General features: G+C 39.6%; 1 protein-coding gene across 3 annotated transcripts in view; it reads left to right on the top strand.

The window, feature by feature from the left end:
* FBLN2 (fibulin 2) overlaps positions 1 to 23872 on the top strand; it is a 109317-nt gene that overhangs the window by 73749 nt on the left and 11696 nt on the right. For 2 of the 3 annotated variants that reach the window (XM_029996267.2, XM_029996266.2), the window contains exons 4-11: positions 1827 to 1956; positions 6737 to 6923; positions 8358 to 8564; positions 11095 to 11211; positions 11652 to 11753; positions 19147 to 19281; positions 21399 to 21536; positions 21860 to 22003. In XM_029996267.2, the coding sequence (XP_029852127.1) occupies positions 1827 to 1956; positions 6737 to 6923; positions 8358 to 8564; positions 11095 to 11211; positions 11652 to 11753; positions 19147 to 19281; positions 21399 to 21536; positions 21860 to 22003 (1160 nt within the window). The remainder of the gene's footprint in view (positions 1 to 1826; positions 1957 to 6736; positions 6924 to 8357; positions 8565 to 11094; positions 11212 to 11651; positions 11754 to 19146; positions 19282 to 21398; positions 21537 to 21859; positions 22004 to 23872) is intronic. The other variant, XM_041118814.1, reaches the window with a different exon arrangement.

Here is a 23872-nt window from a genome sequence, read left to right as displayed (position 1 = left end):
TTTTAAATTTTCTAATGAAAGTTTGGATGTCTTATGTAAGCAATAATAGTTAAATTACTGGTGTTGGAATGTATTTGGGTAGTAACCATTCATTGCTCAAAAAATTGTATTTCTCCAGTTGACGGTTAATACTGGATTAGAACTTCCTTGAAAACAAAGCACATGGAGGTAGTAATCCCTTTGCTGTAATCAAACTCAAACCACTGCTTCCTGGTTACACCTCTCTTATGGTATCCAGCATAAAAATATCAATGTAAAGCTGACACAACAGGCCATTGGTATTGGGAAAGCGGCCAAGTGGCTGTCACTGGCTTGTTTCTGCCAGAATAAGAGACATCCCTTTCCTTTTTTTTTCTTTTTCCTTATTTTTTTTTTTTTTAATTGAAGCATTAGGATGGAAGCTGTGAATTGGAAATATATTCTGCTCAGAAAAGAAAAGGTTTTGTTTCCTAGGACAACTGTATTTTATTGCAGTAATAATGGTATCTTACTGACAAAAGTTGTTTACTTGCAAATATTTCTGTTGCGGAATTGCTTTGCTATGAGGCACTGGCTGTTAAAATGTATCAGCCTCCCATTCATCATTACCAGGGTACCCCATAAGGCAGTGTGCCCTGTGACAATGCATCAGGAAAAGATAGTTAGACATCAAGGTTATGCTTGGAAAAAGAAAAACTTTGCTTAATTCCTTCATGCCACTAAATCTGTCCAGAACAGAAATTTGCCCTTACTTATAACATAATGTATTATTTCATCTGAGTTTTAACATGTTCATCTGTGTCACATATGCCCAATCTACAGGTCATGTACTCAGCTTAACCCCCTCAGGAGAATTCTTGTGGCCTGCAGCTCTCAGTCCTCACTCGCCCTTCCCCACCATACGGGCCCTTCCCTACCCCGGGACTGGACACAGACCCCTCCTGGGGCACTGCTAGTCTCCATCCTGCATGGATTGAGAGAGAGGGTCATGGAGCAAAGCCAAAGGGACTGTGTGATTTTGTCAGCCCTTTTGGATATGAATGAAAGAAGCACATACCTCTTTGAAGGGATGGGGAGGAAATCCACTATAGACTTTAAAATAGTAGGGAAGAGTATTTTATTATTTCGGTGAACATCTATTAAATTTCATTTAGGAATTTGCCATTTAGATTTTCAATCTGTTTCATTTCAACCTTCAGTGAATCTTGTTAAATGTTTGATTTGAAGAGCCGTATATAGGAAATGTACGTTCCCAAAGTACTTCATATACAGTGATCAAGTCACCCATAACCTTCTCTTTGATAACTGAAGTTAGAGGAAAGCTTAAATCCTGGGTTACGATCTGCAGGGCTCTAAAGGAGATTTTATAGGGGTTTTGTGATGTGACACTCTCCTTAAGTCCTGTCCAGAGCTTCAGTCCTCTGGTTGGTGAGGAAGTAAGTGTGTACAGGTGCATTTCCCTTTCCCCTCTTTCCAGGGAAGAAGGTTTCTGTCTGTTTTCTGTTTCTGAAACCTTCGGAACGCTTCTGAGAAGCAAAACATGGGGAAGAGGGAAACATCTGTTGCACAAACATAGATGAGCTGTAAGGGATATTGGTGACCAGACTCTGAGAGACAGTGACCTAAACACAAGACTCCTTGAGCATTTATCAGTACATCTTTTTATTAGAAATGAGAAAAAAGTATATCCTGCAAAGGTCGGTGGTACCATCTGTATTATACTAGTATTGACATGTCAGAGACAAAATCTGTGGATTGTATTGTGAATCCAGTAGGTCTGGGGTTTTTTGCATCCCCTCCTGATGTCTTAATGTCAGTGAACGCTTGACCTCCGTGATCCTTTGCAGAATTGCTCAGAAGCAGTGTTGCATCTCCACCGTAAAGGAGAACAGCTGCCTGGCTGGCATGATTGCTGCGAAGGAAGGAGATGTGTGTGGACCAGAGGAAAGTGATCCCTGTGGAGGATCGTCATATAAGGTAAGTTGCTCTGATGCTTCTATTGGTTTTGTTCCGAATATGAGGTGTCCTCATTTCCTGCATTTAGCAGTAATTTCTTCATACATTATTATGGAGCACAGAAAATTATAAAGTTGCAGGAATTATGAAGTGGCAGGGAAATTACACTGTTTGCGTTTAGGTTTCAATTGCCTGGTGATGCAGCCCCTTTTAAAACTTCACAATAATGTTGTTTCGAATTATTTCCATCTTCATTTTTAACTTGCTGTGTTATTTTCACTTCCTCACTTTGGAAGTAGCTGAAAAGAGCATTTTAGGTTTTATATCTATGGTGTAGAAGAATTTAGAAAATGATAGGGCAAAACTTAATCGCAGATGTAATGCAAAACCCATTACTGAACAGTTTGCTTGGCTACGGTGTTGAATTGCAGCCTCATTTCTCAGTTAAACAAAACGATGGACTAGAGGAACAAGCATTTTAGATGATGATGGAAGCTTTTATTCATAAATAAAGGCAGACCATTAACGAATGGTTCAAATCACGAGCCACAGCCTCAGCTTATATAAATGAGATTTGCTTTATGAGAATCAGTGGAGCCAAACCAATTTAAACCAGTTTGAAGATTCAGCATCTTGCTTGCTCGCTTGTCTTGTTTTTACCAGAAGGGTGCATTTCAGAATTCATTTCACTCTGATAATAATTTACATAGCTATATCTCAGCTTAAATGCAGCTTCCGTTGTCTCAGCAGGAAACTGATTAGTTCTGTCTGTTCTTATATATTGGTGATCTTGTGGATAATTGTTCACTGGAAAAGCAAAATACATGGATGTCTACTGTGGAGTTTAAAGTTTAATTAGCTATGCCAGTTTGTCATTTTCAGAACTATGATTTACTTGGGTCTAGAGTCCACCATTAGAAGAAAAAGAGAATTTGTGCATTTGAGAGAAGACAATTAATATTTCTGAAGTGTGACAGAATTATTATTCTTAGGTTTTCACCATGGGTCTTCTGCATGCCAGACAGAGCACAAGCTGTAGAGTAAGTCTTATCATACATGCCATTCCTCAGAAAGAAGTGGAGAGGGAAAGCTTTATCATTCCTGTCTGAACTGAAAAAAGTTACAAAATACTCTGATGGAATAGCTCCTTGTGCCAGTTCCAATGTAATGTTTTCCTTCAAGAGACACCATCTGAAATCGTAAAATTACCAAAGGAACAGCTTTGCCCTCCTCTTTAGCTCCTTTAGCCATTGCAGCTACTGCTTGAAAAAAAAAAATAAAAATGAATAAATATTGAGACTGTTGAGACTTTAAGAAAGGCTTTCTGATTTTATTATAGCTAAACATAGTTAAATATAAAAATAGTTGTATTTGTTATTAAATCAGTGGTAGAACTCTGATGAAGTTCAAAAGGTAGCTAATAGAAGATCAAGATATCCAAGTTTTTGCATTTTAGCAGGAACTTTTCGACGAACAAGTTTTTCCACTGGAAAATGAGACACTTGTATTCATCTGGAAAACATGTGAACCCAAAAGTGTATGACTGATTTAATACTCTCTGTGATGCCTGCACATGGGATAAATTGTGAATCAAAACTATGACTGAAAAAAGCCATATTCTTCAAGGCAAATACTCCAGTATTTTACAATACTTCAGTAAAAACGTGTGTTATCCTTAACTTCTTTTATTTTGCATATTGAAGCTGAAAAAATTGTACCAAACCTAAAAATATTTACAGACAGTAGAATTTTCAGTTCATAAAATTTTGAATTTGGGGATTCTGGATTTGGCGAGGACATGTCGTGAATGAGTGGTTTGGACTGCTTAAAGAATCACCGTCAAAGGTATTAGCAAAAGTGTTTTAATAGGAATTTATAAAAGCGCGACTTCACAAAGTTCAATGGCAAGGTTCGCTCTATTACTTAATACATGGGTGAAGTGTACAAAGAAAAATCAAGTTAGAATCAAACTAGAACGATTTATATAGAGACCGTAAATGTAAAAGAGTAAGTGAAAAACATACAAAAGAGAATTTGAGTTAGAATTGATTTTTCATGATTTGTACAAAGATCAGGGGTACCGAAAGGTTGGGGAGACCCCCTTGCTTTCTAAACTCCTGTTGGAGCTTAGGTGTGGCTGGATCCACTCCTAGTCCCAAACTTGGTCAATGGTTTATGTCTAAGGGATTATGTGTGTAGCAGCGGCTTGAGGCTCATTTACAGTTTGAGGTAAATGACAAGATTTAGTAACACTTAATCACTCATTAATTTAACATTTACAAAGTGATTCAGTTGAATATACCTAGGTCAATTCACACATGCATGCACACAGATACAAAGATAAATAGATAGATAGATAGATAGATAGATAAACAGAGGTATAACTGTTAAAAATTCTCCTTGAGTTCAGTGAAATATTCATGTCAAATGTCTTGGCGTTTCTCAATGGGCGAAAGGTTGAGCCTCAAGCAGTGAATATCAGCCCAGGTCCTGTCGTCAGCTTTTGGTGACAGTCCTCCGATTTTTCACAAACAAGAGAGTTTGTGAGCTCTGAGAGGTGTCCCCCTCAGAGGGAGATGCTGGACGCAGCCCACTGTGGTCCAGGAGAGCTCAAAGGGCCTCACTTGGGACCGCTGTTTGTAGGTTCGCAAGATGATTATTGACTTGGTCAGTGTGATTTCATTCCAGCCATAATTCTTGTCAGGTAACCACAACAGTGAGTCATGATCCAAGCAGCAGTAGTCTCAGGTACGGATCCAGGCAACAGGAGTTTCAGGTGCAATTAGGGGATGCCTAATTGTCGTGACTCGCTGTACCATAGCCAGGATGAGAAGGTACTGGGCTGTCCCAACTCACTGTGCAAGAACACAATGTTGGCTGGTCCTGACATCGCAATGTGGCCCGGGGGGCTGCACCACCACAGGATGAAAACAGGATTTTTCTCTTTTCTAGCCTGACCACAATCCATTATAGTTAGATTTTTTTTTTTTTTTAAAGATGATTTAGCCCATTTAGTATAAAAAATAATTCAGCATCTTCAGGACCTGTACTGTAAATTTTTCACAAATGTGTATTTGGGCACGTAAAGGCAACTCTTTATGGCTGTGCATATTTACAAATGTGAATAACATCTACTATTTATGATGTTTGGGGATTTACAAGATTAGAAAGCAGGGACATAAAATGTGAGCTGTAGTCATAGGTACTGGGCTGAACATGCAAGGGATACATATTGTGTGCACAATGCCCAAGAAACCCTAAAGCCACAGTGTTTGAATCTTGAAAAAGGTGACTCAGCAGAAGAGTTTCTGCAGATTGAGCTGTTAGTGGGCAAGTTTCCCTGTCTCCCTAGTGGAGGCAGACTCTGGTTTAATGGTGAATGCCCATCTAGGATTGCTAATCATGAAATGTGTTTCCTTTCCATTTCCATACCACGTCCAACCCTTACAACACTGCTTCTCTTATTTGCTCTCCTCAGGTCAGACATCTCTCTCCTGGGAAGGGGGAGCTTAGTTCAGTTTTCTTCTGTTCCGTCCTTGGACTTTCTGTTGACATAGCTAACTGCTGCCAGTTTGAATTATGTGTCTGATGCCTTTTCATAGACTGAATATTTGAATAGGCTGAAATCACTTCTCTTGGTTCAGAGAGGCTGTTTCAGTGTAGCTGCAAACTATAAATGAGTGCTGCTGGGATGGATGTCTTGACTATCAAAGGAGTTGCAGAGGGAAACAGTCTCTGCATTTTATAACTGTACTGTCAGTGAAAGCATCTAAATATATACATATGATGTCAGGACACTTACACTTAAATCCAGGCAGGCATCTTCAATTCATATGTGGCCCCTGTATGTCTCTGTAGCAGAGACTTACAACTCCTCAGCTTCCTTGCTTGATTAGGTATCAACTATGCATACGCAGGATAGACTTTTTGAATTTTATATCATTGACTTATTTTTGTGGCCTGACTGTGCAATATATTTGTATGTCACTGAGTAAAGCATAACACAGTTTTTGTCTGCCACCTGCAACAGAGGAAACTGCAAGAGACTACATTTCAGGGATGCCCCGTTGCATCAACCTGTCCGTGAAGCTGCTGCTTAGATGCATTCAGGAAAGAAAAGGAAGGCAAATAGCGCATAAAATATACCCTGGCTTTTCTCTAGCCACTGTCTCAGGGGGATGCTGTCCAGGACAGTCAGGTAATTAAAGGTCATAGTAGGTTTGCAGGGCAGTGATGCATAGAGGAAAGAGTCTTTACTGACATGCTGACAGAGCTCAGATGCTGCTGCTGATCCTTATTTCCATGTGTCCTGGGTTCAGCTGGGATAGAGTTAATTTTCACAGGAACCTGGGAGGGGGCACAGCCAGGACAGCTGAGGACACCAGGCAAGATATTTACAATTCCTTTCACATTGCTTCAAATAGCTAACCATTTTTTTAGATCTAATGCAAAGAGGTATAGATCTGTATTATTTTGTTTATAATATACTATATACAAAGCAATGGCTGTGTGCAAGACCTAGAAAGAGACGATCTGTGGCACCACTGCTTCCTTGCATGTGAAGTTGCATTGTCACAGTGAGACTTCGTGTTTAGCCTGGTTGCAGTTGACCCATTTGTGCAGGATGGCAAAACCAAGCACAAATAAAGCTTTGATGTTTGCAACTGTCTAAACCCTAACTCCTTTTCCAGATGCTCCACTGTTAAAGAAAGTGCAGATCAGTTCCAAGTGTGTGTAGGGGCTCATCCCTGAAGCAGACTGTATTTAAATCCTTGTTACTGATAGTCTCCTCCTTTTGTAGCAATGCTGTGATTGCTGTAACCTGGGCCTGCGATTAAGGAGTGAGGGGAAAACCTGTGAGTCCAACATAAATCTGGGCTACCCCTGCAGTCATGTGATGCTGTCCTGCTGTGAAGGCGGAGATCACTTTATCCATCCAGAAATAAAAAGGCATCCTGAACCTTTGCCAACAGTGACACCCGAGAAGGGTAAGTGTCCATTTATGATTTGAAGACATTGCAGATAAGGCCTCTGTCTCACATGGTCGTATGGGGAGGTGCTGGAAGGTGTAATGCTACAGGAGCACAGTTGCCTTCCCTCTCAGATCAAGTAGGACTTCCTTGTTCTTAAAACAGTTCTGAAAAAGAAAAAAAATACGTAGGTGTTTCTGATCCTTAAAAACATACCTTCTTTAGTAGTTTGGGTTTTTTGTGTGTTTCTTCCCCCCAAGCCACATAGTACAGAGACCTGCCACTAGCCCTTGGTAAGAAGCAAGTTGAAGCTGGTCTTTATCTTTTAGCAGAAGCAATCCTGAAAGATTCTGCATAAAGCAAATTATGAGTTTTTTCCAGACAAAGTAGTCCCATGGATTATGATACCAATGAAACGTCCTGGGAATAGATTTCCTATTGTACTGCTGAACATCACAGCAGCTTTCTCACAGCACACTCTGGAGAAGCCCCAGAGCACTGCAAGTTTATTTTCACTCTTTCAATATATGAACGTAGTGATGCTGAAGAGCTAAATCAAATCCCTGCAGCCAAAGAGGCTTGACAAAGGGAGCATGACAAATCTGGAGTTTGGACAGCTATGCTTCCTCCCTCAGCCCAAGGTCACGCTCCTTCCAGCATCACTCTGTAGCCACCTGTCATGCATGAGTTGCATGGTAACCTCCTGCATATGCTAGGTTTCAATTTTTGTCCATGCTTTTCTCATGAACTAAATGTGTATTTTCTCTCACCAACAAATGTAAGGGTTGATTTTGACCTAGCTGAGACCTCACTGAGCAAGGAAGTTTTCATGTATGTGTTTAAGAAAAGCTTATGTGATGAGAAAATCACTGAACAATTATTTTAGTATCGCAGAAAGTCTTGTCAAACTTGGTCAGGAAATGGAAAGGATAGTCCTTTTGCCAGTCTTTAAAAGCAGTAGGTAGGGATAGCCATGTCATTATTAAGTGGGTCCCAGAATGTCTGTAATGCTAGCTACAGAAGTAGCCAATAAATTAATAGTGGTGTTGAAAAGAGTTTCCAAACCAACTGGGTAAGTTTTCTCCTGAAATTAGGAACTCAGTGTCGTTCTTCAGTGGGGCCAATTTCAGATGTGGCTTCAATGTGACACCTTGGTTCAAATAACAATAATAATGGTGTTATTGTGAAATGTGAGCATGTGACCTCCCAGGGTCACCCTGTTTCTCGGTGGCTCCTATAAAATGTCTGTCCCTCTAGCCTTACGGAAGGAGGTGGTGGACCTTCAGCACAAAGGTCTTATCTTCAGGTTGGGTTTATTTGCTCTTGTCTGTGGAGTAACTGTTTTGGGTAAATTTGACTGTATCTGGAGTTTGTGTGACCAAATGCTCCATACTATACAGTCCTCATGCTAAAACACCTGTTAGAGAACCAGCAAGTGTTGTTCTGTTGTAGTTTCAGAGACGGAAGATCACAAGGAAGCTTTGTCCATTAGTAGTGAAGCTGAACTGTCAAATAACCTCCCTGGAGATGACCTGGATGAATGTCTTATCTATGGTGGCGAGCTCTGTCAGCATTTGTGTATAAACACCATGGGGTCCTACAAGTGTTCGTGTTTTCCAGAATTCACCTTGCAAGATGATGGGACCAGCTGCTCTCCAGGTGACAAAATGGGCAGGAAACACCATGAATGATGGTGTCTTTGTGCCACCTACATTGATCTACCAAGCTTTTCATTAGTTTCTGTGAGGTCTTTTATGGGTGTTGATGCATGGACATTTTCTGTAGAAGTTGAACAGGTTAATAACGTAAAGAAAAACAACCATTTAGGAAACTTAATTACGCCTTATTTTTCTGTATCGGTGGCATGAGATCAGGGTGTTATTTAATATGTTAAAATCAAGACTGTTTTCACTTTTCAGAAGTGGATTTGTAAAGATTGTTAATGAAACACCTTTTCTTCTTAGAGTAATTTTGTATTTCACAGTTAGCTTTCCTTTAGATAAACTTTACTGAGTTCAGACAGGCAACATTGCTTCCTGAACTTTGATTTTTATCTAAAATCATTAACATCTTTCAGTGATACAAAATCTAAATATTTCTCGTGTGGTGGAAGCCTTGAAAAGAAAGTCTGTTGTGTTGTAATTGTTTTAATGTCTGGAGTTCTCCAATGGCAAGATTTCAAATCAGATAACTTGAAAAGTTGAAACCTTATATTAGTTACAAGTGCTTTCAGGTATTTAACAAGCAAAATAAGTGTTGCCATCCAATGACAAAGTTCCTTAAACTTCAAATCCTTTCTGGCCAAGCCAAACAATGAGCATTCATTATGTCATTCTTCTCAACATGATGTTACAGTGCTTACATCAATGATGTGTTTGACAGTGTTTCTGCAGCAGCTGTGTGCTCTGTTGTTTATATTAAAATTCTGGGGAAGGAACCTAATCCAAAAGAGGCAAGAAAATGGTTCTTATTTTAGCACTGCAAAATTTGGCTTGATCGTTCACCTGGAGCATATATGTGGTTTTGTTTTGCTTTGCTTTGCTTTGCTTCTCCCACTACTAACTCAGTTGAAGCGTGGATTTGGGTTAATACATCTTGTATCTGGGTAGTCAGTATTCTTGGCAGATCTGCAAGACTGCAGTGCTTATGGCTGTGCCAAGAAGTGTAGAGGGATTTACAGAGCTCTGTTGAGGTAGAGGATTGTGACGAGGGTAGGGGACTGTGAGTGAGACATGAGACACATAGGAAGAGTGAGGCGAGGAAGGGTTGCTACTGTCATTCTGGAGTCCTGGGTCAAACTAAAAGCTGGGCAAGGGAGATGGCAGGGCAGGGAACCTCACTTGCTACGCTTGGCTAAACCGTATCTGCTCTGCCTGGCAACGTGGCACAGTGGCCTTTTATTTCTCATTTTTCCTCTGTGTACGTGCACGTCTCTGTCATGTGGTCTGTGCATGGAGACCCATGCCAGACAGTTTTAAAACTCATGCTGTTGGTAATTTTTACTGCTGTGATTAGATATAATGCTCTTGTATTTGTACCTGTCCCAGTACACTTCCTGTTCTTTGCTGGACTCTGACTGGTTTTGTATTTAATTTTTGTTTTTTAAAACATGTCACACTTTTTCATGAGGCTTGGAAGAATTGATGTTCTTGTAGTGGCTCTGTGAGGCAAGGAGAAAGCATACATTGATGAAACTTCAAAAACTCCTTCCTTCTCTGCACGCTCTCTGGGGAACTGCTTTAGGGTATGCCACAAGCAGATGTCTTGCATTTGCCTCTGTGTCATAGCCCATTGTATGTCTGTGATTGCTTGGGGTTGGGGTGTTTGGTGTTTGGTTGGTTTTTTTTTAAATGAAATTGCCTTTCCCGTACCCCAAACCTGAATTGTAATCACGCTTCGTCATTTAATGTTGTCATTGTTTGGTGGCTCACACTTTGCTCCAGGTGACACTTGAACTCAAATCAATAGGAATAGGACACATCCCTCTTAAAGAAGAATTTAGCCTTATGGATTTAGGCTTCCGTTTTGATGATTTTGACAAACTGGATTACTCTTATTGATGTAACACAGCATATTTTTTTTTAACTATTCTGATACCTTTAACATTACTGTTTATTGAAAATCTTTAATGACAGATAGCAGCTGTCATGTTTTCCACTTGGCTGTGTAAAAGTCATTCCAGAGTATCCTGTGCTTGTAAAGGTGAGCATCTGCTTTTCATCTATGTTGAAATAGGATGTACAGAGTAAGTTTAAAGACTTGTTTGGGGTTTGACATTTTTTTCATCATACACCAAATGAAAGACAGCCACTGTCTTTACAGTATAGCAGCATTTAAAAAAAAACCCCAAACCACTTTCTGTTTGATTCATTAGGTGTCATAATATTTTACTCTAAAGAAGTTATTTTCAGCCACGCTCCCTGATCTGTATCCATAACGTTCGTGAGCATCTCCATTAGCATGCAGCACTCTGTGTGTGCGTGCTGTTGGACAGTTGTTCGTATCAAACAGATGGCAGCTTCCAAAACTGACTATTCACCTCCATGCATAGACAGTTCTCCAGGTCACCAAAATGTTTCCTCCTACAAACCATGATGGAGTGGGATGAATGGGACCAGGACCCTTGCCATGGTGTGCCTGGTGGAGATGATGCCATCCTTGATCTCTCTCTGCCTCCCTTTCCTTGCAGATCCTGACAGAAGACAGGTGACTAGGCTGAAAGCAGAAGCCACCATCCCTCCAGCAGCCTCTCCTTCTCAGCCTCTTCTCATCATGACCTTACAAGAAGAGCAGGATAAGTGTAAAGGTATGTTGGAGGTGTAAACTGCAGATGAGTGAGGAATGTTTAGAGAGCCGGAATAAAATTCCACACATCCACACACCAATCTGATTTCAATGCACATCCTTAATTTGTTACCTCTGGCATAAGACTGAGGAATTATCAGGAGAAACCTGAGGAAGTAATTTGAGGCTCTACTCTGATTTCAGGGTTATTACACACCTGCTACTTAGTTTAAGGTAAGCAGTGCAGCTGTGCAGCATAATGTGAACAATACAGGTAGGAGTGGCACAGGTGTGTTTCTGTGGTGGGTTGTAAGTATTGATTAGGGCTGCCTGGACAGATTGTTTACAAACTGCATTCCCCATTGCCTTAGCTGGGATTATATTGGGGTGACCTGGAGGTCTGTAACTTCAGCTGATCTGTGCTATGAAAGCTAATATATTTTGCAATTTTGCTTTGTATAGATAATGGCCCCTGCAAGCACGTCTGCAATATTGTGGAAGGAAATGTTGTTTGCTCTTGTTTGTCTGGATATACTATCATGGCTGATGGGATTTCCTGTGAAGGTAAGTGGTTCAGGTTCACCACAGAGACCTGGTTAAAACACTTTTAATAGATCTCATTGATCTCATACCCCTAGGTGTTTCTCTAAGGATTCCTCATTTTCGGTATTGTGAATCGCAACTGTCAGTACAGAGACTATTTGGCAGAAGGAATACCAAAGCTGCTTCACAGATAACTCCTGAAGCACGACTGTCCAGTGTGCCTGTTACCTGGGGACTTCGGGTGAAGGCAAGCCTGGATTTGTGCTCTTTTCCTCTGACATTCCTGGCTTTTTTTCAGCCTTCTTGATTTCTCTTCACACTACCATTCCTTCCCAAGGTCTGTCTACACAGCTATGGACATGCAGCTTTTCTTCCTGAGAACAGGAGCAGTGAGCAGAACGTGGGCATGTTTTTTGCCCTGAGGAACGCCCTCAGAGTTACAGCTCTCCCCTGTCACCTCTTCTGTTTGTTTTTATTTCTGCTTGCCTTGAAAACCTGAATTCAGTGAGTCTTCACTGCTACAAAAAATGTGCCATTGTGAGCTCGTCCAGCTCCATGTGTTTCACTTGACATTGCAGCTCAGGCCTGCACAGTGATGAACACTGAATTCCAAAGCTGCATCATGAGAGTTCGCATTATATAAATTTTAAATGAACATGTTTGGGTAGTGATAAAGGATACATTTGCCCAGGAAAGATTTGGGGGTCAGAAGCAATGCCCTGTGACATATCTTAATTATAAATCTGTGAGTATGGGAGCAATAACAGCCAGCAGTGAAATGCAAGTAGAAGCTTCTGATGCTCAGAATTGCTCACAAGTGATCCACATCCCTCTTAATCTCAGATCTTATTGAATAACAAATCATTTTCATGAAATTCCAGACAGTCTGTGAAGAAAATGGGAATTTAATATCACCAGATAAAATATTCACTGTGCATTGCTTACTCAACTGTGGTGGAAGGTAATTTGATTAATTAATGTCAGAATCAAAAGGGGCATTTCAATGTTTTCCTACAGGAGGTGAAAAAAATCAGAAATGTCAGTGGAAGTAGTGAGTTTAAATTGTAGCAAGGGACATTTATAATCTATATTAAAGTAAGTATTTGATGGTAAGGGTGGTGGTATACTGGAACAGGGTTCCCTCAAAAAGCGTGTGTTGCCTCTGTGTGACTGCCTATTTTTAAGAATGGCTCTTTCTGGAATGACAAAAGTGTAGGGGTGCAAGCAAGGACTAGATGATATCCGAGGGTTTATTCCAGCCCTATTTTCAGTGTAACGCTGTGTGTATTATAGCATGGTGCTGATGTGGTAGCTCTAACACACTTCATTTGGACATCTCTAGCATGAAGGAAGTGTTGTTTCATTTCAGAAATTGTTCTAATAGAATTCTATTTTTCCCTTTTGGTTGCAACATGTTGATATAGATTTGGATGAGTGCCTCACAGGTGCTCACGCTTGTTCCAGAGGACAATTATGTGTGAACACATTGGGATCATTCTACTGTGTCAACCACAGAGTGATCTGTGCAGAGGGCTTTATACTCAACAGGCATAGAAAATGTGTTGGTAAGATGATAGGTGTAAGCCGTTCACCACAGCATCATAATTCTTCATGCTCTGCAATGCATTTAAACCATTTGTGCTAAAAGGCTTTCTGGCCATCTCTACATATGACATTTCAATATGAGTTAGTAAAAACACATGTGCACCATTTGCTCAGCCGCTTAACATCATGAGTTGTATGCTATTTGGCTTTTTCCCTAGCAATACATTCTCAGGATACATATGACTTTACTCAAAAGTCATAAAAGTTCATAGGTATGATGACCACAGCAGTACTGATGGCTATTAAACTGGACTAAGAAAACGTAGCAGTTGATCTCTCTGGACAGTGTCAATACTGCCAAATCCCAAGACATCATGAAACAACAAAACTTCATAAATACAGCTCAAGAAATCTGTATAAGTCCAGGCAGTAGAAAAGATCCATTCCAAAGTGATGGAACTTTAAAATTCAGATTAGTCTTTTGTTGATTCTGGCACAAATTTCTTTGTGTAAAAGGCCAAGATGCATCATAATTCTGCTGTATCATCCTTGCTATTTAAGTTCATATAAGAAACCAATCTATTTTTACAAGTGTATTTATGAGGATTTAATTTGCTTCAAAAAGGCAAGGCCTGAGCTTATGAAATAGTTTCTATTTGGGGTACTTTTCTAGAAGCTGGTTTAGGAGGCACCTGAGCTGCAGCAGTGTTGTGTGGTAATGCCTGGAAAAACAGAACACCTGGAGACCTCTAGTTGTTAATGAAAGCAGCAGTGCCTGTGACTATAATGTCATGTGTGAATACATTTACCTTCTTCCCCCCCTGTCCTTCTCCCTGCATTTATAGGGTCGTTTTTCTGACCATCACAGCTTTGGTTTTGTTCCTATCTTTTAAAGCTCTATGATCTCATCTTATTAATGAGCATTATATGGCATGAGGGCACGAGCAGGAAAGTTCATACCCTGTCATAGTTTAGAGCAGAGATGTGATTTACTATCTTCTGGGTTTTCCTTAAATTGTCAAAATTGGATTTTTAATTTTTTTTTTAAGATTATTTATTTTTAAATCAGAGATACTGGTAAGCATGGAAAACTAATAAAATTATTTAGTTTAAATCAAACGGCTGAGGGAACACCGCTGGAAGGAGGGATGCCTTTACAGAGAAAATATCAGATTGCAAGATGGAAGATGGTATTTGTAGTTGGCCATAGTCTGCATGGTGTGTTTCAAGGCTTTCACAGAGCCTGCTGCATGTACCACACTTCTGAATATAAGGTCTAGTAAGTGAGCAGCTGAAGGAACTGCCTCACCTTGCTTTCTGCTTCTGAAAATCTTGCCATTTAATCCCTTGATATTTTTCCTGGACTATGCAGCAGAGATATATCTGTCCTTTTCTACATCTACCAGGAGCGTTTTGAAACTAAATTAATGCATGTTTGGCAGCAACTTTGGCAGAAGGTGCTATAGAAGATGCCAAATACTTCCTTTTATTCACCTTCTTCCTCTCCTGCCCTCTACCTCATGACATTATAACCGAGTTTTATTGTGACTGATATAAGATAAACCTCAGGCATCGCTAATAAAATGAAAGATAACAACTCTCATTTGTAAAGGTAAAAGATCCTCTTCTCCCTCACTAAATAACAAACCTCTGTATTTCTCTAATGCAAGTCTGGTTTTTACAGGTATCCTTGTAAATAATCTAGAAAACGTCAAAGTTTCTCTTTCTTTTCAGATAGATACACCCTGTGTGCACCCTAAATGTATACAGCTCTGCTCTGTGTGTGGTGCCTGGAGAACATTTGCTGTATTTAACGTTTTTCCTACTTTTCTAGTCAAAGGGGAAAGCCACAAGCGTACTGTGGTTTCTGTTTTGTTGAACTGCCTCATTGCAGCCACATTCACCTAAGGTATCCTTTTCCAGCTTAACTGCTTTTGTGCTCCATCTTGAGCTCTCTCAAGCACCATGAGGAAAGCTTTGGTAATTTGTTTGCAAATTATTGTTGTTTTAATGATGTTACTCTTTGCATATTTTAGGGACGGGAGGAACAATCTTTGCACAGCAACAAAACAGCTGATAACCTTTTATCTGTTGAATTTCCTTTAGTCAGACTGTGGAAGATGATAATTCCAGGTGCATTCAAGAGCAGATATCCAGAATTCCTGAAAGCCAACCATGCACAATGAAGAGTCACCAGCTGTTTAAATAGCTTGCACGCACCAGCCTTTGTGTAGCTTTGTGAACAGATATTAAAATGTTTTTAGGCTTGAAAGCTCCACGTTCTCCAGTGATAAGAGCCAGGTTGGGTGTTTCTAACGTGGATTGCTTTTCCTGGTGACTTTCAGGCAAAGTCATTACTACCACCCACATGCACACTGATGGGAGACCACTTTGCTACTTTCTTTGCTACTCCCATTTAAATTTTCCCTCCTGCCAGAATGAGCAGTAAGTGGTCATTTTATTGCTGAACCATAGGGACTGTGCGTGAGCACAGGATGGGTGGCTGCAAAATAACAATGGGTCTAGATAAAACAGATGTATTCCATAAAACAAATTGAGCTGAAGTAATTTGAAGAGGAAAAAAAAATCATGAGAAAGTACATATGCATTTCACATTTTTATAAAACATGCAAAAAAATATTTTAATGTTGAAGTATGTGTTGAAAAAAATAGCAGTAGGTAAATGTTGATATTCCTTTGCAAAAATGTCAGCTTCTTAGATGCAACAGATATGCTCAGGGATCATGTATATGTTGCTGTTCCCAACAACAATTCCAGGATAAAAAAAGAGAGATTTCTCAGTAACGTTTCATTCTGGTTTTTACTGACATAAAATGAGGAATGTTGTTGCCACACACATAGACCTAGTAGATTTCTCAAAAATTGACTGTATGACTTGTTTTTAATATATTACTGAATTATTCCTGGTTCTTTATAAATATAATCTTGCCCTACATCATAGTCTTAATTGTGTTGGATGAAGACTACGGCTTGTCCAATGTTGGGAATTAACTTCGTTTCAAACTGAAAACATAACTCATATTTTTCCTAGTGCTCTGTCAAGCGTCTTACTGACTTGTTGAGTTGGTTTCCAGTACTGAAGAGAGACAGGTTATGGGCCCTCGTGATTTTATGGATAATCAACAGGGAGGAAAAAAGGAGAAAGAGATTGTCCTGCTTCATAAAACTGTATTCAGTCCTCACTCCCCTCTACCTTGTGCCATAACGGTAGAGCAAAAAATGATTCGAGGTACAGCCTGGGCTGAACAGAGCTAGTGCAGGTGCTTGTGTGCTGCCCCAGCAAAAACTGGGACCCTATTCCCAAAGATGCACACTGTCTTGCAGTAGGCATTGATAGTGAACGCAACGACGTGGACTGATGGGAATTCATGAGAAGGATGCTGCAAGTCTTCTGAGATCTCATTTTGTGGCATGACCGTTTAGGAATTTGTTTAGAAAAATGAACAAAAAAGGGCAGGTCTGCTTAATAAAATGGAAAGGAAACTCTGGTGGGCTGGCAACTGGCCTGATATCAGAGATAGAGATTCATGCCCTAACATTGGATAGGGCAGAGGAGAGCCTTGCATACTGCATGGCTCATAGTTTAAGCCTTGCATCTCAGCCCAGGTCACATTCATTAGACTTTAGAGATCGTCAATGTATCACTTATGCACAAAACTTTCATTGAAAGCAAAAATTCTGCATGTAATCTTCCAGTTTCCATAATTTTAATTTCCTCAATGCATTCTGGCCACCTCTACTTATTTTCTCAAGTATTCAGAAATCTGAAAATTGAATCAAAAAATATAGACAAAACATGGAATTATATTAGATCTTTTTTCTCTGTGAAATCTTAACCTTTTTACCTGTTTACACCTGGTAATCAGGTGGAATACTTCCTGTGTTCTTTGGGTAGTATTTCAGACAAACATGCTTTCCTCCTAGTGGCTCTTTTGATATCATACTGAACTGACTTAAGTTCATATGATGCAGTGTAGTGCTGACAATTTGTTTATATGAGAAGGCTTTTTGTGGTTTGCAAGAAAAGATAATCTCAGATCTGTTGTATAGCCTCTTAAATCAGTAGAAAGTCTTGCGCTGGTTTGGATGCTGTTAAGTGGCTCTCCGTTGCCATTTTTCTCTAAAGTTTAAAAAAAACCCTCAATTTTATTTAAGAACTAAGTCTAGTTAGGTGGGAGGAGTCTGTCACAGCAGGTCATATTCTTCTCCCAGCATATGAGGGTTTTTTTGGTTGTTTTTTTGGTTGTTGTTGTTGGTTTTGATTTTTTTCCAAGGCCACTTATGAGAATATTGCTGCTTACACTTCAAGCTAATGTGTAGAAAATGGGAAACTGTAGGAGCATTAGGAGGACATAACCCTGAAAAACTTTGGGGTAGGCAATTACCTGCCAAACAGTGGAAGTACACAAACATAAAGTGGGACAGGCAGAAAGATATCCAGCTAACAGTAGTGACCTTGCTGTGGATTAATCAGCTGGCTTTGGAAAGCAAGTACACAGCATGTGAAGAATAGCAATGGCAAACAAAAAGAAAACACAAATAAATGAAAAGTGAAATGGCACCAAGCTAACATACCGGTCTTGCAAATCTCAGTGCACATCACCAGTTAGCTGACTTCAGCAGGAAGGGAAATTTCTTGGTGCTCGTCTTCATCTGTTTAGTAGAAAACAATATGATACATTTTCTAAGACAAAAGGCTTTTAAAATGCCCTGTCCTGTTTTCATGCTCCACAAGGGGAAGTAATATATTTGATGTTGTACTTATCTGAGAGTGAGGTTCCACAGCCAAAATGAAAATCTGATTTAAATGATACTTGCTTTATTGTGTAGTATGAAAACAGCTTCATGTACAGAAAGGCTGGATGATTGGTAATAGTTATGGTCATATTTGGCTTTTGTTAGCTCTAGAATTACTTCTTAGCTTTATATAGAACTGTGAATGTGTAAGATTTTGTGGAGAATGGCAAAAAGGTTTCTCTTCCCATCTCTACCCCTTTATGTTGCTTTTAAGTGTTTGCTCATCATGGTATTCCTAGCTTTCATTATTAAAATAAGCAAAACCTGAATTTGAGATTATTTCATCCAAGCCTATCAAAACACGTAATTTTAAAGGTGTGGCATATTCCTTTCCGATTTGTGTCTTACATTCCATGATCTGGTATTTAAGTGATTCTTTTAAAAGAACTTTTCTGCTATTCCACCTGCTGAAATCAAATCTCTTTAAAGATTTAAATACAAATTTACAAACTTGATTGAGCCTTCAGGATTCCTCTCTCCATGTTTTCTTGTGTATGCAGTTCTAATGACGCATTCCTTAGGAAATAAGTATGTTACATGATTCCACCTGCAGTGAGGCAGGCAGTTTCAGTACCTATCTCTTGCAGCAGTTCCACACCAGCAGCTCCTGTCTACCTGGCATGAAGCAGCAGGACTGATATATAGCCTGAGCTATGAAAACCTGGTAATGAGCAATAGGCATTAATCACTTTCTCATTCAGCTGTCCAGGAGGTTTCTATCCAGTGAATCTGAAGCTGATTATCAATCCTCTGCCCACCCTGTATTTAATGAGTTCTGTCCATCCCTTGTCCTCAATGCCTGCACCATCCACTGCACATTTGGGAAGAGGAGAGAAGGAAATCTCCCTGTGAATTGTGTCTTGAGTTACTCTGTGTTAACAAAAGATCCTGGAATAAAGTGTCTTTCATCCAAACACTGTAGCAAAGTCTATACTGACTATCTTTTGGAAGAAATGGTTTCACTTGAGCTTTTGACTCCTTACAAAAGAGCAGGAAGAGGCAGATCACTTGATAAATATGTGGCACTGAGTTGTTTAACTATTTCTTGTAGACATTAATGAATGCGTAACAGATACACATACCTGCCAGCAGAGAGAGCACTGTGTCAACACGATGGGATCATTCAAATGTCTCCAGGAATTGAGCTGTCAGCCAGGTTATGAACTTAAGGATGGAGAATGTGTTGGTAAGACAAGTGGTTTTCAGCTGATGCAGTTGCTGTTACCAAAAAGGAAAGGGAAGGGATTGCAAAGCATTTTATTGTTGCTGGTCTGTGATATCAAGATTAAAACTAAAAAAAGCTGATCATCATGGAAATGTTTGGCTTCATAAGCCCCTTCTGTACATTCATTTATTTGAAATACTTTCTAATGATAGCTACAAATAATTTGGAAAATGCATGAAACCTTATGAATTCGGATTTACCCTGTTTTTAAGGGGTTAGAGAGAGATCTCACTGATGGAGAAACTCCTATTATGCTCCTCTGCGTAGCTCTGCTTTTCTCTGAAGGGGCTGATAGACACTGTTTGCTGTTGAATACTGAATAGATCATGGGGCTTACTCAGTCCAGTCCTTCCTCTGTCTAGGAGGTCTGTCTGCATTTATTTACATTTGGAATGGTCATGGGGTTAAGAAGATATTCTTCATCTCCCCCTTCTTGGTCTGTATAGAGGTCTAATGGAGAAGGTAACGTCAGTAGTCATAGCACAGCAGAAGTTGCTCTGCAGCACTGGAGCATGCGAGAGACACATGTGCCCTGCCTTCCAGGGCATAAGTCAGTGTTATTTACTCCTAGATTTTTTTATACAAAGAGTTTCCTGACAGCTGGAGTAAGAGATGCCTAAGGAAAGAACTTAGCTCTTGACATATGAGGTTATAAAATAGAAATTATCAGAAATCTCACTTTATATACAGCTGTCATAAGTAAACCTTGGTTTACTTGAAGAGGCTGTTTGTGACCATCTTATTCTGTTGTCTGATTCTTCTATAGCATTTCTAACATTTATTGCTAATCTAAATTGCTTTCTAGTCTTAAAGTTAGATTATAACAGGTTATAAAATTTATGAATTGTTTCAAAGTAGCCTTTAAATTAATGACTTATAAGAAAGACTAGAATTCCAGAACTACTCTGGAAATTGCCTGCAGATAACTATTGAATTTGCAGAGGCCTATGAAATACTGAATTCCACATTTTTTATTTCTCTTAGTCAATAAATATGGTTGGAAGACCATATAGTACCTTCTGGGAGACTGGTGATGTTCCCTCATGACCTTAACATTTAACTGAGGAGTTAGGGTAGAACGAGAAGCACCAGCAGTTCTTCCCAGGGGGGGGACCCCTCAACTGTGGAGTTTCCTCCATTTGTCTTTATCTTCTAGTAAATGTGTTCATCATAGGAAGTGTCCTCAGGAACCAGTGCATGTTAAAGCAGCATTTTAAAATATTCACAGGAACTGAATTTCAAACTGAATTCTGTTCCTAGGTGGGGTTTCTTCAACTGGAAAATGGAAGCAATGCCACTATACCAGCTGATCCATGCAGTTACTCAACACAGACCAGTTGAGTGTAAATTTATAAGTTTGAAACTTGCAGGAAGTGTTTTCAATGTGCCTAGAAAGCAAGCATTAAGTTGGTGAACATAATTTGAGGAATAATTTCATATAAATAATAAAAATTGAGAAAGCTGTGTTGAGCTCTGGCTGCAGAGTAAGAAAAAAAGCTGCATTTGTTAGTAATATTACTACCTCTCATTCAGATTTTTTTCAGAATAGTTTTCAGAGTTGGATAAGTGTTTGTTTTGTGTACATAAATACTTATATATACACACATGTGCCAGTGTACACAGTGAAATCCCAGCCCTGTTCAAATGAGGTGCCCTATTAGTATCAAATTCAGTGGAAGTAGGTTTCTATGTAGAATTCCTGAGGTATATGAGGAATAAGAGACCGTTTTGCTTTTGAAAGAGTGTGGTACACATTTTATTATGTGTGCCTTATTCCTAGTCTTAATTTGGGTCTAGGATTTTAAAACTGCAGATGTTTCAGTATTTGTGGTTTACAAGAGATGCTGTGAACAAGGCAGTAAGGACCTGAATCAAATTTGCTGCAGGACCTGACAAATTCTGAAGCCTGTGCTGAAGAGGTTGTCCAAGAGCAAACCTCAGATTTCCCATAAGCAATGTTGGGTGTCTGGATTAAATAATGCTTCCTAACTTCCTTTCTGAGAAGTTAACTAGTGATGAAGACTACTGAAAATTACAGCTTAACTAGTCACAATTTGGTGTTTTGATCTGATTAACAGATATTGATGAATGTGAGAGAGGAACTCATAGTTGTAAAGTAAACTTCGTTTGTCAGAATACAGAAGGATCATTCTACTGTGAGTCAAAGCAACGCTGCATGGATGGATTTTTACAAGACCCTGAGGGAAACTGTGTTGGTAAGCATGACCAGCAATATGCTTGTAATATGTGCAGCAGCACTGGCCAACTCCTGTTTCTTTTAGCCTGTCCAAGCGGTGTATATTGACCACATGTAGTTTTCCTCAAATCCTGCTGTGAATTTAATTTAAACATTGCTGTCCTTTTTAAAATATGCATACTCGCATATTGAATTTGAAAGTGTTACCACAGCAGACCTGCATCAGCCTTATCTTTGCAGCACAACAAATTGAAATGAAGGAAAAGAAGTGACAGCTGGAAGAAAACAGACCGGAAAGGTTAAGTAGCTTCTCTCACTGTTCTAATTCATTTTCTTCACCAGATATTAATGAATGCACATCTCTCCCTGAGCCATGTAAACCAGGATTCAACTGCATCAATACTGTTGGGTCTTACACCTGCCAAAGGAACATGCTGACATGCAGCAGAGGCTACCACTCCAATGAGGAGGGAACCCGATGCATCGGTAAGGTCTGACTCCAGTGTCTGGTCAGGTGCCCTCTCAGAGGAGAAAGTACATTACAGTTCTAAAAAGTAGTTTTGAGTTACCTCCAGATTCCTAAATTTATTTGAGGAATGAGAATTTGCTGTATGCATTTGCTGTCCGAGCAGCTCAATGATTTGTTTGCACTACAGGCTGCTGCACTGATGTCTGACTGCTGCCTGGAGTTCCTCTGGGTGTGCTGGGTGACATTAGTTTTGACTGCATATGGGATTTACTGGCTTCCGTTCTGTAGTGATTTAGTTACTTTTTAACCTCATGCTGTCAGTCAAAACCATGATCCTTTGCTATTTTTTACAGTATCGCTTACTGTAAGCGATATGATCTGAAGCCATGGGATGCAGCAAATGAGAACCACTGAGTTTGTGGACTTAGGAGAGTAGTACTAAGTGGATGTTCTTTGTAGTGCTATGAATGGTGTTCCCCATTTACATCCAATTGTGTGTACATTTAGGATAGATTCTTACTTTCTTAGTGAAAAGAATGTTGAAATATTCATATAGGCTGGCATGCAGCTTGATACTGATTTGTATTTGTTCCAATGTGTTCATGGAGTTACTGACTCAGAATAGCAATTTCATCTCTTATTAGCATTTGTTCTGTAAATGAGCACACTAGGCACAAATGGATTGAAAGCTTGGACCTTGGTGCCCAAGGCAAGGCTGGCTATGTACTTTTTGAATTCCCTGTGTTCTGTATGACACGAAATAGGAAATTATACAATGGCAGGAAAAAAAAAAAAGACAAATCAGTATTTTGGTTGGTGATGATATCCTAATAATTCCTACTTATGTTCCCTTTGAATAAAAGGAAGGATGAAAAAATAAACAAAATATGCTTTTGTGATGCTGCAGGTGGGTGGAAGCTGTGTTGGTCACGACTAGCAACTTGTAGTGAAAAACAGCGGTATAGCTAAAAGATCCCATTCCTGCCTAAGTTTAAGCATTCTCCTTTTTGCTCTTTGTTACACTGTATTTCCCTTCATGATTTTACCCCCAGGACTATCCAGACTATGCTTGGCCAGTGAGAAGGTGGGAAGATTTGGAAGTAGCAGAAGACGGGGACAGTTTATGTCTGTAACTGAGGAAACTGAGAAAGCTTCCTAATACAGCTCTAGGGGGTTGTGTTTTGTAAATTTGGGGCAAAGTAGTGCGGTCTCATTTGCTGTCCTATTACGTAGCAGCCTGAAATATTTCATTTGTTACAAAGGGAAGGTCCAAAAGTCCTGTCTCTGTCAGTTGCTGTAAAGACACAGTTCCTCAGCTGGTTTCGATCAGTCCTGTTTCAGCAAAGTCAGCTGGGCTAGGTACGTTTGCACCACCTGAAATGTGGTGACCCTGAAATTGTTTTTAGGGTTACCACCATGCCAACATCTCCATGAACACCATTTTTTTCACAAGTCAGCAGTCATCATTGAGCAGCTCAGAAGCCCTGGCTGTAGTGCTAACAGCCTTTGTTTTCAAGCCCTGCTAATGGCTAGGGCAAATTATATGCCTAAATTTCAAACTGATGATTTATAGAAAGAATCCAGCTTTTTTCCCCAGTTGTTCCTAAAAAAGAGTGACTGTGTGTAAATATGTGACAGAGGAGGAAATTGCCATTATTCATAGAGCATTTATATCTTTAAAGCATGATGAGATAACACAATGCGCTGTAATTACTGATGATACTTTACTTTATGTGACTGACAGTGCTTTTAGGGAGCAGGTATAAAGAAGCTCCTCTAGTTTTAATTTGGGAAAACAAATGTTTAATGTTAATTGGTGATTTCTCTGTCTTTGCTGTGTGCACTCTGTCTCTGCAGTCTACATCTTATGCTATTTTTTTGGTTTG

The sequence above is a fragment of the Aquila chrysaetos genome, chromosome 20 (assembly GCF_900496995.4).
Source record: "Aquila chrysaetos chrysaetos chromosome 20, bAquChr1.4, whole genome shotgun sequence".
In the NCBI taxonomy this organism is placed as follows: domain Eukaryota; kingdom Metazoa; phylum Chordata; class Aves; order Accipitriformes; family Accipitridae; genus Aquila; species Aquila chrysaetos.
Note: the sequence above shows the minus strand (reverse complement) of the source record. Positions and strands in the feature narration are given on the sequence as shown.